Source organism: Polypterus senegalus, chromosome 1 (genome assembly GCF_016835505.1).
Source record: "Polypterus senegalus isolate Bchr_013 chromosome 1, ASM1683550v1, whole genome shotgun sequence".
In the NCBI taxonomy this organism is placed as follows: domain Eukaryota; kingdom Metazoa; phylum Chordata; class Cladistia; order Polypteriformes; family Polypteridae; genus Polypterus; species Polypterus senegalus.
Window position 1 is genome coordinate 208,285,623 of NC_053154.1, and position 15,286 is coordinate 208,300,908.

Here is a 15,286-nt window from a genome sequence, read left to right on the forward strand (position 1 = left end):
CAAAAAAAAAAAAAGCTTCTGTATCATACAAGGTAAGAGAAAAAAGCCACACTAAAGCTGATTCATTAATCCCTGCATATACAGTACACAAAAAATGTAAGTATCTAAAAATAAATACTGTGTATTCAAGGTATACTGCAAAGTGTTAAATAGAAAACAAGACACTTAATCCAGTTCAGGGGAATCTGGATGTTGCAATGGGCTCAAGGCAGGAAACAGCTCCAAACTGGGCACCCGCTCAGCCCAGGGCCAGGTCACTCACACTTCCATTTTAGAATTGTCCAGTATCTAAACATAACTATCTTGAGGAAGTGGAAGTAAAACTGAAAAAGTCACCCAGAGATGGGGAGAACATGCAAACCCCATAACAGAACAGCAACCATAGATACCAGGCAAGGAAACAAGCTGCTCCTTTCCATTATTCTATTTCTCTTCTTGTTGTCTGTCACTTTCTCAGTTGCTTTATGTCTTTGATGCTAAGCTCTAATGGAGGCTCATTTGCATGGTTGTGCATGTGTGTGTGTATGTGTTAATCAGCAGGTTTGTCAAAACCTTTTGTTCCAATTAAGTCCATCTGTCTGTCTGTCTAAACCCTGTGTTGTCTTTTCTCTACCTCTTTTCTTATGGAAGGCTCTGGAATCTATGTGTTGCTCGTGATTATTGTTTTATGCCGCAGGTACCTTTGGCCCTGCTGTTTTATCTCCAGCTGTGCATGAGTGCTCTGCTTGAGCTTCTAGCCAGGCAACACACTCCTGTCAGAGAAGCATGTGTCGTTCAATAGTCACAATATTTCTTTCTTGTTTGATCCTGAGGGGAAATCTCCGACATGCAGATTAGCAGTGATGTCAATTACAGGGTAACGCGGCAGCTTGTGACGCACTTAGAAATGTTATACTGCATGGTGATTGGTCATGTGGCTCACAACGGCGAGACACAGGCAAAAGCAGTGGAACTAGTAAGGTTTTTAGGTCTCAGTTATCTTTAGGTTCATGGTCAACAGTAAATTAGCTCAGTATAAATGAATGTGTTAGTGGGATAAATGTGCAGGGTCATGTCCAAGATTGGTTATTGTCAGGTGCTCAATTCTGCCCAGATAGACATTGGCATCCTGTGAACCTGACTTGGACAAATACTTTATAAATATGAATGGATGAATAGATCCATCAAGCAGAGTAAAGTTCTTGGTCACCAGCCCTGGTGGGTCTCTCAGCACCACTCGTTTCCCCACAACTAATTTCCTCATCCAATATACAGCATTTGATTAAATTCTACATTTAATTACACTTCTTTTTTACCATTCTGTAGACCCTCACTGACCCCATAGTTTGAAATGTAAAATAAAGTGAGAAATATGGCTGTTTCTTTGTATCTTGAAGAAATTGTTCATCTCCCTGTTCATTTGTCCTCTTATTTATCTTTTAAACAGCTTCTAAAAGCTGGTAGTTTGCAATGAGCAGCTTGCATGAATGTCACCCAGCATTGTTATTTGTACCTGGACCTCTTTGTCACTGAAAACCACACACAACTGCTTAGAGTAAAGGAAATGAGAAAGCATCCACTTCATCCAGCTATTGACTGAATCTACTTAATCGAATTTTAGGTTATTCTGAATGCAAGGCAGGAGACAAACCTGGATGAGACAATTACAGAACATACTAACATAGGTGTTTACAAAGGACCCATTTTGCAATTGAAACGCCTATTAAAGTATAAATCTTTAAACAAAGAGAAAAAGAAACCATGCATAAAAATAAGGAGAACATGCAAACTTCACACAGACAGCAATCAGGCTAAACTCATACATTCATTTAAAATAATATTTAGATTTTTACGAAAAGAAAAAAAGTGTTATTATTACTATCCAAAGTACCCAGCATTACATGGGTGTATTTGCCTAATGGGTTAAGGTAAGAAAGCAAATATTTATGTGGTTTTTAAATGTTGACCCTTTTTTTTGTCGCTGGCTGAAATGCAAATGTCCCATCCGTCATCTACACTGCCTCGCTGATGACTATCAGTTTCTCTGCCCTCATTATTTGAGATTTTTTTTCTTTTTGTGTATGTTTGGATTTCATAATTGCTGTGACTCCTTTCTGAAGTGAAACCACTAATGTAGCTTCTTTGTATTTTCTGGTTAGTGTGATTTCACAAATAGATGCTTATTCACACATTAGTAAACTGGATGTGTTATTGAATTACTGAGTCCATAGACCATAGAAAGTATCTACAGACGGGGGGTCTGGTCAGGGGGGAATGCTTTGTTGGGGGTTCATAAACGTCACTGCAGGTCTCGATGTTATTGTGATACAGGACAGCGTTGCTGGTATTTAATGATGTCTCTCTATTATATAAAAAAATCCTGAGACGAAATGAGACTTTTTATCCTGGGACGAGACAAGACTTTTTCAGAAAGGTAATTTCAATCCCGCGAGATGAGTCTTTGTGCCAAGAGATTTAACCACGCCCGGGGCCGGAAATAAAAGACAAAGAGTAGAAGATCAAGTGGAACGTCGTAAAGAAGTTCAAAAATGTTGGCGCAATACACATGCAGAGCAGGTTAGAGATTATTAAAGTACTAAAATTCAAAAGTCTCAAAAAACTGATAGTAAAGATTGCATTAGTGCTAACAAATGGAAATTGTTACACAGTGAAATAACGGAACATCAAAAAGAGATCGAATATATGGACATAGGTGATATGACAGAGTATGTAGATATTGTTCGGCTTTAAAGTTTAAGTCAGAGACTTTTAGATCATCCAATTTGTGTTGCCATTAGGGAAAAGTAGTGTTTCTTCCCAATGAAGAGGCGTATCCACGAGAATTAAAAAATTGTTATTTGGTGAAAGTGAAATCCACAAACACTACAGGCAAAATATCCGAATCTACAATAACCTGTTCGTGTTAGCGTCATTCAATACTCAAAACGTACATTTACATCATTCAGGACCATATGTTATGAGAATCTGTGGTCCTATAACAATTAAAGCTACTTCAAGTTTAATTTCAAAGAAACCACAATTCGGTCAGGTTTATATTTATGATCACAGAGAAGCGATGCAACATAGAATTGAGAGAGTTAAACGATCGGATGTATTAGAAATTCTACGCCAATAATGGATACAAATGCATACATCCACGAGTATTACACTTTACACAAAATTTATCTGAAAAACAGAGACAAAGACGTTTTCTTGGATTTTTATATGAATCTGAAAGATCACTCTCACATATACTGTATAATAAACCAACATGTGACGAATTGTCAGCAATAATAGTTTCAAAAGATAGAGATATCAAAGGCAGAGTTGATATTTATGTTTATCCAAAAGCACAGCACGATTCGATGCAAGCGGCAGATCTGGGAAAAGACTAGCGTGTAGGTAAGCGAAGCGAGCAGTGGGTAGAGCCCCTTGGTTATAAAGTTGATTCATTCAAGTTTAATATAAAATTGTTACAAATCACAACACTGCATTTCTATATAAGCCTAACATTATACAGGTAAGTGCCTTATCATTAAATTAACTTAAATAGATATCAACAATAAAAAACAGTAAAAGTGTCTAATGCCAACCTCAGTCATTCTCTTTCTACCATACTCTGTACCGTGACTTGACATGCACTAAAAAAATTAGTTTCATTCTGTTTCGTTGTGGCATATCGCTATTACAGTTAATAATGATATAGAGGCATACAAAGAGGCACATTAACTGCATTGTGAGGGAGCGTCAGTTACGGCAGTACGGCCATGTGGCACGTTTCCCCGAGGGTGATCTGACTCGTAAGACCCTCATTGTTGGGGACTCGAGTGGCTGGACCAGGCCAAGGGGTCACACATGTAACACCTGGCTGTGGCAGATACAGGGTCATTTCCGGAGGGTGGGACTGGAACATGTGTCTGCCTGGGGGGTTGCAAACCAGGATCCCAAGTTGTTTCGTTGTGTAGTGGGTGTGGCAACGCACTGTACCAGTGCATGCTCCCCGACTTGACTTGACTTGATTAGCATTGTTTTTTTTAAAAAATGTAAGGTTTCACTTTGATAAACAATGCAATTAATATGTCTATGTTTAACCAACATGAAGTAGACCACCGCTGTCCTTCTCTGGTGGCCTTAATCTCGTTTCATTGGTTATGTATAACATAATATGCTAAAATAACAGGTAGTGGTGAGTGAAACAGCTGAGTTTTTTTTCTCATACAGTATGGATGCTAACATTTGTTTTGAATGTAATTTCACAACCAGAAAGCTTACAAAAAGGGAGGTTTTGAATTTTAAAACTTTTGCACTCCTTTTGTACCCATACATTTATCAGAAAGGGATGTAAATGAAAATGAACAGGAAATCGTTTGTAAATTCAGCATGGTTAAATACAACCTACAATGAAACAAAAGTACTCTTAGACGAAAGTTATAATCCAAAGAGATAGTAAAATAGTTATCCAAATTTCTGAGAAGAAAATGTTGCACCTGCAGTCGTAGTTCAGATCCTGATTTGGTACGCATCTTTGTGTGTGCTGATAATAATGTGTCCTCTCATCAGCCCTAGCACTCTCTTGGTGGGAATTATAGTTTCAATATCAGTGCTGGTTTTTTGGTTTCCCCCAGTGCTTACAACCCCTTTCCCTGATATGCCCTATAGCCTATATTTTAAGTTGGACACAAGCCATATATAAAGGAGGAGGAGGTTGGGAGCATGAACTGATACCATACATTGCCACACCCACCACATGACAAAGCACCTCGGGATCCCAAATTAGGACCCGAGTGCAGCTGTGCAATGGGTGACACCTCAACAACACACTAGCTTGAATAGAATGGAACAGTGTATGGTTTTATTTACAGTGGCTAAAGTGCCAAACTTGCCACCAACACCCAAATTCTCACTTCAAGTTGGAGGACCTGCTTACAGTGCTGGATACAGGTTAACATCATACCCAGAATGGTGCAATTGTAGGCTAAGGGCCCAATGGAGTGGAATCACTTCTGGCATTTACATGATTCGAACAAGAAACCTTCCGATTGTCAGCACAGGGCCTCAGGGCCATCAATACAATACAATACAATTTATTTTTATATAGCCCAAAATCACAAGTAGTGCCGCAATGGGTTTTAACAGGCCCTGCCTCTTGCCAGCCCCCCAGCCTTGACTCTCTAAGAAAACAAGGAAAAACTCCCAAAAAAACCCTTGTAGGGAAAAAATGGAAGAAACCTTGGGAAAGGCAACTCAAAAAGAGACCCCTTTCCAGGTAGGTTGGGCATGCAGTGGGTGTCAAAAGAAGGGGGCCAATACAATACAGTACACAGAACAGAACAGAAGTAATCCTCAATACAGTATAAAAATAAAAATATTACATGTACTTAACAGAATTTAACAATAGATGATATCACATAATATGATTTGGATTTGTTTAAAGTCATGGAGACCTCAGGCATCAAGCTCATCCAATGTAAAATGTTATGAAATTTTATGGTGTTCGTGACTGACAAACAGACTAACAGATTGTGATTCTATTTATGTAGATTTTCCTCTTTGCTGTAGATATACTGTAGTTGTGATGGTATGATGGCCTAGTGGTTGACGGTGGCTTACACCTCTCCAGGAGGCTGTGGTTCAATGCAGTCCCAATTACTGCACATTTTGAGTTTGCACATGTCCTTCCACATCACAAAGCAATACAATATCAATGAGTATGTGTGTGTGTGTGAGTAGATATCTCCTGAGATATCCCTGCTAGTTTGCGTTTCTCTTTGCGCCTGTAACACTGGACTGGTTAGTGAGTTAAATGGATTGACAGATGAATGGATGGTTTGGTTTCTTTTATTAAGAGTTTGTTAAAAAGCAGCAGTCAGTTTTTAAAAGAAAAAAGAAAATGCTACAGATTTTTTTATGTTACATTTTAAAGTTAATAGACACAAACCATACTGGAACAACTTTATAAAACTTAACGGTCAGTGGGAATAGAAAGAGATCATTCCTAGTTGACAACTTGTGCATGCTGTAAATACATCAAAAGCTTCAGAAGAGGAAAGGGGCAATTCTGTATTTTGGTGCAAATTCTAAAAAACGAGGAACCATAAGGTGTCCCTAGCCACCTTTTTGTAGACATGTAATCATGCCTATGGTCTATATAGGGCACTGGGTATCAGAGTGGCCAAATTTTGAAAGCTGTTAATTGTTTTCTTCAGGATGATAATGATCTTGTCTTCTTCCTTACAGACAAGCAAGTGAATCTGACTTATCTAACAATCTCTTCTTCTCTTCCTGCCTACCTTTGCTGGAGCAGCAGACCACCATGGTATTGAGTTTATGGGTAAGAAATGTTTTTTTATCATTAATTACACATTGGTAATATGTATATTACACACATATATGGTGGGGCCGGTAGGCCATTTATCTTACTAAAATAACTAGCAGAAAATACTGACAGTAGATGGTTTATAACAGTGTTATCTGGCGAGGGTCTATAAGGTATTATTGTGGTCGATAATTTTCATTCAAACAAATCTTTAACTTGTTTTTTTACAACAACAGTGTGTTTTTTATTTAAACAAACAATATACATTTTTATTTAAGCAGTACAAATAATTCTAATACCAATGGTAGTCTAATGAATATGCAGAGGTATAAGGTATATATTTTTCTATTTAAATTCTTAAAATTTCTTTAAAATAAACGTCTATACCTGCTTATAAAAAGAAATCATAAATGCCCTGATGAAGATGTTGAGATCTGTGACAAAGAAGCAGAGGGCATCAACTGATCAGCCGCATTGTGATGATTCTGTTTTAAGGGGGTCTTCAGACTGTTACCTTTTTAAAGCCATGCCAACAAATTGCCTCAAGTCTTCTGGCTCTCCTTTATCATTTGGTTTGAAACTGAAATGAGTGCAAACTGCAGAAGTTACATTTAGCTTTGAAATAACATCCATGTTCAAAAGCAATCCATTTTTAGTATTCTTACCAAAGGTCACTAAGGGGGGCAACACCATAAACTGTAAAGTAAAAGTACACTGTAACTGTAATTTTGGACAGAAATGGACCAATCTGTGCTCTGAATAACTTTATCCAATGAAATTTATTTTCAGACATATGAAAACTTTGAGGAGGGTGGACACAATTGTGTTAATCTAGAGTAGTCCACCCTTGGGATGCAGTGATCCCAATTTGTTTTTCAGTGCTGTAGTGTTTGGTCCACATGTACTGTATTCTTTATACCTCTACTTATTTTTGAAATTTAATTTTTCCATTACAAAAACAAAACACCATTGCACACAAATTATGGACACATCACTGCAAAGGTCTTCATTCAGTCACTGTGTCTTCCATAATCCTCTATCGACAAGCACAGATGTTCTGGATATTGAGTGATCAGTGAATATTTCAACATCCTATCTAAACCATATTCATGTGCATGTTCATGTTCATAAAATCCATTCTGTATGAAAGTCATGCTTAGTAGTTTAGGAATTAATCCATTTGTATGATTTCTTTCCCGCTTATCCAGTTTTGGGTAGGCACACACTATATAATGTTAATCCAAGTTTTGAGCTTCTGAGTGGGAAAGGCATCGAACATTGTAATGTCACTATCTGCAAGACCTGAGCTGAGTAGCTTATGGGCTTCCAATAGTTGTTTGAAATGTCAAAAATATTTGGGCAATGTCAGCATGAGTTTGTCAAGTCTGAGAGGTCATGCAAACTGATTCTGTGGTTCAATTCCCATCGACCAATCAGGAAGCGTCTCAGTGTTTTGCAAGCACTGCTGAAAAATGTTTATGGACATAAGGGTCATGCTATGGCAAGAGAGCTACCCGCTGTATGATGTTTCCTCTGAGAAATATGACTGTGTCTTCAAAGAAGTAATCCTGAGGAAAATTGGCAATCATCTATAAATTCCCATCAGCACTTCATGTTTGTACTTTTAACATATTAGAATAAGTAATTAAGTTCACTGATCAAAACATACAGACTAACCAGGTGAATACTGATAACAAGATTAGGGAAAGTTAGCCTATTGTAAAAATAGAGATACAGTGAAATATCACACCATTCTTCACAGTGTTCAATTGTAAGTGTAATGTGTGCCTCCTCAATGGCCTCATCAAGCAATTTCATATAAGACTGCTCTAAAGGCCTCTAGCATTCTGTGAGCCCATACTACCACCAGTTGACTAACATTGCAAGTAAGTCATTAAGTGTGAGTGCACGGCAGAAATTACAGATGTTATACACATGAGAAAATTGCATAGTGTATGGCCAACCTTTGGAGCTTGCAAAGAGACACCACTTATCCCACCAGCCTTAAGTACAAATGATGAAACTAACCTTGGATAGTGCACCAGTCCAAGCTTAAGTGGAAATATGATACATTTGCAAATGGATACTCTCAGTGTATCATTTGCATGCTCTCCTTGTGTCAGCAATTGTTTTCCCTTATGTTGAATGGTGACTCAGAATTGGCTTATACAGTAAGTGATGGTGGGTTACATGCATGTCTTGATTCTTCTGTGATAAACTCATCGCAACGCCGAACTAGGTTAATTAGATCTAAAGATATATGAATAGATGGATGTTTACAAATCCATGTCTGGGATACTTAGTGAGGTTTAAACATTTGAATGGAGCTTCTCACGAAAAAGGGGGCTAAGGTCCCTGGTCACTCCTTCCCATCTCTTGCAGTTCTATTTTCTTTCTGTCGCCCTGCTTCTCGCAGTGCCTTTTGCTCATTCCTGAATTTTAATGCACCTTGGTATCCATGGAAACACACTGTATTTTGCAGTAAGAGAGATGGAGAGAGAGAAAGAGAGATGTGTTGTTGACAAGGCAACCCATGGCATGGGGAAAGTAGATGTGCTGTGATAGCAGGTCTGTCCTTTAGATTGCACATACAGAGGCCAAGGGTCAGCGGTTAGGGCATCGTGTAATGTAAGCCACAAGGCCAGAACGCTACTCATTATAGGCTCATACAGAGATATAGTACTTATAGAGAAGCCATTGGACCCTGCTGTATGAACCCTGATGAGAATATCAATCTACCAGTGAAGAATATCTTCTTGTCATCTACCTTACTTTAAGGAGCCATAAAGCAAATTGAATATGAGATTCTATGTTGTGATAAAACAGAAACACATCTCAGTCTTTAGTTCTGTAAAAAAGAAGAAGAAGAAAAATAAATTTCTTCCCTCAATAAAGCACAACACTATAGATATTCATTACATCTAACCCCAAAAAATGACTTGAGATGTTTCAAGTGGCCTTGGGCATCCAGTACATGAGCAGGCAGATGAAGCTGTTTAGGGACCCCAGCTGTATTTCATATGAATTCATTCAGCTAAGTCAGGGGTTTTAAATGAAATCATTTAGCTTAGGCACGTGTAAAATTATTAGGGCTCTGTTGGGAGTGTGAAGATATAAGCACTGCTGATGTATGACCTCAGGCCATACATAATGGCTGTTACTTATTAATTCTTCTTTCTGCTTCAGGGTCTTTAGGGAATGATTGTTTAAGAGGGGGTTTGCTTAACTTTCACACTGAATTCTGGTGGGTCACCAGACCTTGAACCTAACATCAGTTGAATTTCTTTTCATATGAGCATGCTAGAGACTCACTTTGCTCCTGACAAATTTCAATGACCCAGATCTATATCACTCGGTGACTCAGTCCTCCTTGTGCAAACAGAGGCATAAACTTGGCTGAGCGCTAACTGTCTTCATTTTTTTTACTGATGACAGGCTGTGTGAGTAAGAGCCACTTATGGATCGCAAAGACATGCATCCATTGTTCTAAAAGAAAGACCCTTTCCTTGGTTATTGTTTCTGCTTCTCTAGACATTTTTTTCTGTTGGAATAAAGTGATAGATGTCTGACCCAGCTGCAGCAGCAGCAGCAGTTTGTGAAATGAGGCCTGTACTTTGGATGGTTTTGTCATTATTTTAAACAAACGGCACTCTTTTTGATGCTTTAAAACAAATAACTAATCACTCTAATACAGAGTCATTTCGGTGTAAGGAATCATAAAAGTATTTATATAATTCCTTTCTAATTTGGACCAAGTTCTTAGTACTCAGTAATTCAGGAACAAAGTATTGAAACAAAGTAATGGAATAACATATTGCTTTATGTAACCACCAAAGTGGAGCGGGAGGTTTCATGACTGCTATTACTGCAACCTTTATTATCCATGTTGTAATCAATAGGGGGCACTACTGAATCCCAAACCACAGACATAGCAGTACCGAACACACTTCCATGTTCCAATAAAGATTTTTTAATTGACAAAATACCTTCTTTATATAATCAAAAGCAAAATGCACCATACACAATCCTCCTTCCTCCACCAAAAGAGCTTTGCCCACCACTTCTCGAGTCTGACTCGATTTAAATGAGGCAGAGGGCTCTCCCAGGAACTGCTTCCAGTTTCCTATCCAAAGTCATCTAAAGCACTCACAGGTTATGCAGAAACCAGGGCAGTCCTGTGACGATGTGGGTTTGGCTCCACGCTCCCATCGCTATTCGGGAGCCCTTTAACCCAACACCGTCGGTAATGTCACATTTGGTGGCAGTGGTGGGATGAGCTAGCAGTGAGGCCAGAAGAGGAGACAGATCAGAAAAAGGAGAAAGAAAAGGATGGAGGTTATAGGGAGCGAGGAAGCAAGAGAGAGACAGACACGCGGAGCGCGTGGGCAAGCGAACGAGCGCTCGTGGGCAGCTGCGAGGAAGCTGGGTGTTAGGCCGACACCCAGGCATTGGAGTTGAAGTCACTCCCGCTGAGCGATCAGGTAGCGGGAGTGACCAGGGAAAGGCGACTGGCCGTAGAAGACCGGAAAGGCAGCGGGAGTCGCGAGACTTGGTGTTGCAGTCCTTGGTTTGGGCGTCCTGGAGGCCAAGGAGTCCAAGTCTCAGGTCTGGGATGAGTGCCAGACCGAAGCCAGGATCGGGAGGTCTCCAGACGTGTGTTTGTGATAGAAAAGGGCAGCTGCAGAGAGAGAGCGTCTCGCCTGTTAAAGTGCCCGTATGGGAGAAGCAGGTGAGATGCTAATGTTAATAAGAAAAAAGCACTGAGCTTGTTATTGGTTTTTAAAGACTGCCTCCGCATGAAACGTTTTAACCTCGTTTTAAAAGGATTGTTTTTTTCTATTGTTTTTAACCTCCACATTTCTTTTATGTATTATTTATTTAATGAAGAGTTTTGGATCACTGCACTATTTATTTGAACACTTTGTTTTGTTGACTATTTTAATAAAAGCACTTTTGCACATTTTTACCATTCCTGGCTCAATTGTTATTGCCTCAACTGTCTAGCTCATCGGTGACATTACCGACGGTGTTGGGTTGAAGGGCTCCCGAATAGCGAGGGGATCATGGAGCCAAACCCACATCGTCAGAAGTCCTCCCCAGCAGTGGCCTCTGGTGCTCCCCAAAGACCCCGATAGAGCTGTGTTCTCAGGCTCCAACTCCCATGCTACTGTACGGGTGTCCCGATTGGGTTTAGCTCTGAGGAACACTGCCACCTGCCGTATGGGGGAATGAAATGTTCCTCGTGAGCCTGTTCACCTGATTCTTCCATAATGGCTTCTTGGCTGGGATAAATGTAGGATTCCTGTCCTTCCTTCTGGGCAGCTACAATGTTTACAAATAGGGTTGGCAATGCAGCACTGGTTGGCATTCATGTTCCTTTGATACAATATGTGTTTGAATCTGATAGCAAGTTGTCTTTGTGGAGTCTGTATGTTCTCCTCATACAGTATGTGTGAAAGTGTTTCATTGTATACTTTGATTTTCCGCCACCATTACCAAAGAAATGCATATCAGGTTAATGAGCTGTTCTAAATCCCCCCACAATGGACTGTCCCCGGATTGTGCCCAGTGCTGCTGTGGTAAAACAGCAACCCTGAGTTGAATTTAGTGATTTGTAGAATATAATGTTATATTACATTTACATAATACAAGAAGTGCCTTGAATTATATGGAGTATAATTTCTGGCCAATATTATTGTTTCTATGCTTGCTGGTGGTTTACAGCTCTAGGGTCCTGGGTTCAAATCCTGCAATTGTAGGCATCTTAATACTCTCCCTATGTTTGCCATGGTCAAAATCTTACTCTTACAGGCACAGAAGTTCATTTAGCTGTCAAATCTAAACTGACCTCATATAAGCGTGCATTTTCTTCCCTTCACACCACTAGGACAGACATCTTGAAAACCTGCATTGGACTTTTCTTTTTAAATCCAGTACTCTGCTCACTGAGACTCTTGCCCCAATTGCATAAGAAAAAAACGGCAGCTTACCAAGCCTATTTTGCTGGTATCATGGTAAAAGTTCACTGCTCTTTATTAAATGTCTCTTTTACTTGAATATCCTCAGCTTGCGGTTGTTCTGACTTCTCTCTCTGTATGACTATAAAATCACTTTACTGAAAATATATTTTGCTACATTGGCTCTTATTGCCAAATACACTAATGCCGTTTTCTTATCTGGTTTCTACATTGTATCCAGTACTGCTAATACTGAATCTGCCAGCCTTACGACTTGAATAAGCAGGTTTGGAAAGATAAATGTATTATTGGATGAATTAATAAATGAATCAGTCTGTTTTTGTATTGGTAAGACTCGACGTCTTGCCTACTTGCATTACAGCAGCAATTTCACATAATTTGACATAATGATTCCCGATTCACAGCATACCTTGTGTATACTGCACCATAAAAATACATTCTAGTTTTGCCTTTAGTGGGATAAAGAAGGTGTTCGTGATTGGTATTGTAAGTATAAACTCATTATTTTTAAATAAATATCCATTACACTTAATTATTCAGAACATTCTTCATGCTATTTTTTAATAGTCTATCTGCAAATCCATTTTAAACCAGTTTGTGGCCACATGGGCCTGAGCCTAACAAGCCATACATGTACTAGGTGCCAGTCTATCTTCTGTGATAGAACTGCACACAATCACACTAGCCCAACCTGAACTCCATTTTAAGCTGACATGTACAGTATGTATTTGCAGTGTGGGGTGACAATTGAAGTACACAAGCAAACACAACAAAAACTTATGAACTCTGGGACTTTGCATAGGATTTAAGTCCAGGACTCAACATAACTGACTAAGGTTAAGGATTTACAACTAAGGAAACATCTCCTTGCAGGATTTGCTCTTGTGGACTGTAACCGCAGTAAAAACTGAACTGGTAATTAAGAAATGGAACAAATAGTCTAACATGCAGGCCTGTTTATCAATACCTTATGGAGAATTAGGTCGTCAGATGTCTTATTCGATTGCAGGCTCCATCCTGCAGAGCTAAGCAACAAAGTAGCATGCTCAACATTTTAGCTTTTACATGTAATTAGTGGATATGCATTGCAGACATTTTTATGGCTGTTGTTTATATTAATGATTGTGTTACTGTGATAGACTACCACCCTGCTCAGAACTCCTTCCTGTCTTGTGCCCAGTGCTGTCAGCTCCTTGCAACTCTAAACTGGAAAAGCAAGTTAGAAAATGGATGGAAGTATTAGATTCAAATGTATGATTATGTAATTTAATTTTCTATTTTTAAACTTTTGTTAACTGAAGAAAGGTTTTTGGTGACCTCAACATCTAGAATTGTATATCTGTTCACTTAGTTAATTAAAGTAAATAGAGACTGCAGTTGTTGATGTCAATATAAAGACTTAGCATACATCTAGGCTCCAAATACAGCAGTGAGCAAACTATAATAACATATGCTGTAACTCTGCATTCTGGTGTAGGTTCCCTCTTTGTATTCTTTTGGTTTTATATCTTCTTCAGTAACAATAATGTTTTCCTCCTTTTCATTCACACAATCAGTATATCAGATTTGTGTTCTTGTAAATATGCAGCTGCACAAAAGCTATTAATGGCATGTCTATTACTATATGTACAGGTAGACTTTTGATCACAGTGTATTTTTCATTCTGTGTTATAATTACTCTACCCCACAAAACAGTGAATTAGTGAGACCTCCAAAAAAAGCCCACAAATCATGGGCCTCATGTATAACAACGTGCATAGAACTCACACCATAACATGGCGTAAGCACAAAAGCAGGAATGTGCACACGCACAGAAAAATCCAGATGCATAAATCTGTGCGTACGCAAACTTCCATGTTCTTCCGTGTGAAAAGTAACGCACGTGCACACACCTGCTGTCTCGCCCCAACTCCTCCCAGAATTATGCATCTTTGAATATGCAAATCAATATAAATAGCTCTTAAGCTCAGCCTCATGTAAAAAGACAATGGGAAAGGCACGGGGGAAAATAGAAGAATTTCAGCGAATACCAAGTGGAGGCAAGGAAAAACTTACTAATTGTTGGTTTAAACAAAAGGAAGTTGATCGAGTGACAGAGTGTCGGAGAAACTCGAAAGCTCAAGTTCACAAAGTCGCACAGTGCCCAAAATAAAAAAGAAGTTGTCAGATATCAAAGTCGCCATGAAAAGGCGAGTCGTAGCCCACCGTCTGAGTGTCATGTGAAAGCTTATTAGGGTACAGACAAAAAAAAATAGGCACACAGTGGGAAAGAAGCACGAAATGTCAACTTTAATCTTGAAATTTCCACTTTAATCACGTAATTTATTTTGTCATTAAAGTAGAACATCATAAACTTCTAGTTTCCCAAATCCCATTGTAACTAAAGTAGCACATTAAATGCTTTGTTTTGTATTTGATCTTCTATGTGTTCTATGTGTGTGAATAACTACGTGCTTCCGGGCTTTCTCTTCCGTCGACAGGACACAGAATCCATTACATTCGTGATATTACAGCTCTCTGAATAATTAAAATACTGAGATGTATACGTGATATCATTTTCATGATGATAGGAGTTAAATCATGTTATTAAACATGGGAACACAGTGGCGCAGTGATTGTTCATGTCTCACGCAAGATGTTTGCTGCGCCATGCGCGACCTTCGATGAAAAACTTTATTGTAGCAGTACTGTCTCTTTCAAACGTACTAACCCCTAATTCCTGTCCTTACTTTACCCAATTGCCATGCAATTATCTCTGTAATAGACGTTAAGCCATCTGTAAGCTTAGAACGCCAATTCTTCAAATCTTTTAAGGAACATTGAAATATCTTGAAACAACTGAAATATCTGTTTAATTATTCTATCCATCTATTCTTCCAGTGTTGTGCCAGCACAAGCAAGAAACAGCATGAGGCAGGAACAATCCATGAACGGAGCGCAAGCTCCTAGCTAGCGCTGCAGCACCGTGTCCTGGCATGTTTAATTATTAACAATATGAATTATTTAAATGAAG

General features: G+C 39.0%; 1 protein-coding gene across 1 annotated transcript in view; it reads left to right on the top strand.

Annotated features, from left to right (window-relative positions):
• LOC120538509 (pro-neuregulin-3, membrane-bound isoform-like) overlaps positions 1–15,286 on the top strand; it is an 822,431-nt gene that overhangs the window by 730,884 nt on the left and 76,261 nt on the right. The window contains exon 4 of the mRNA XM_039767928.1: positions 6,284–6,310. Coding sequence (XP_039623862.1) covers positions 6,284–6,310 — 27 coding nt within the window. The remainder of the gene's footprint in view (positions 1–6,283; positions 6,311–15,286) is intronic.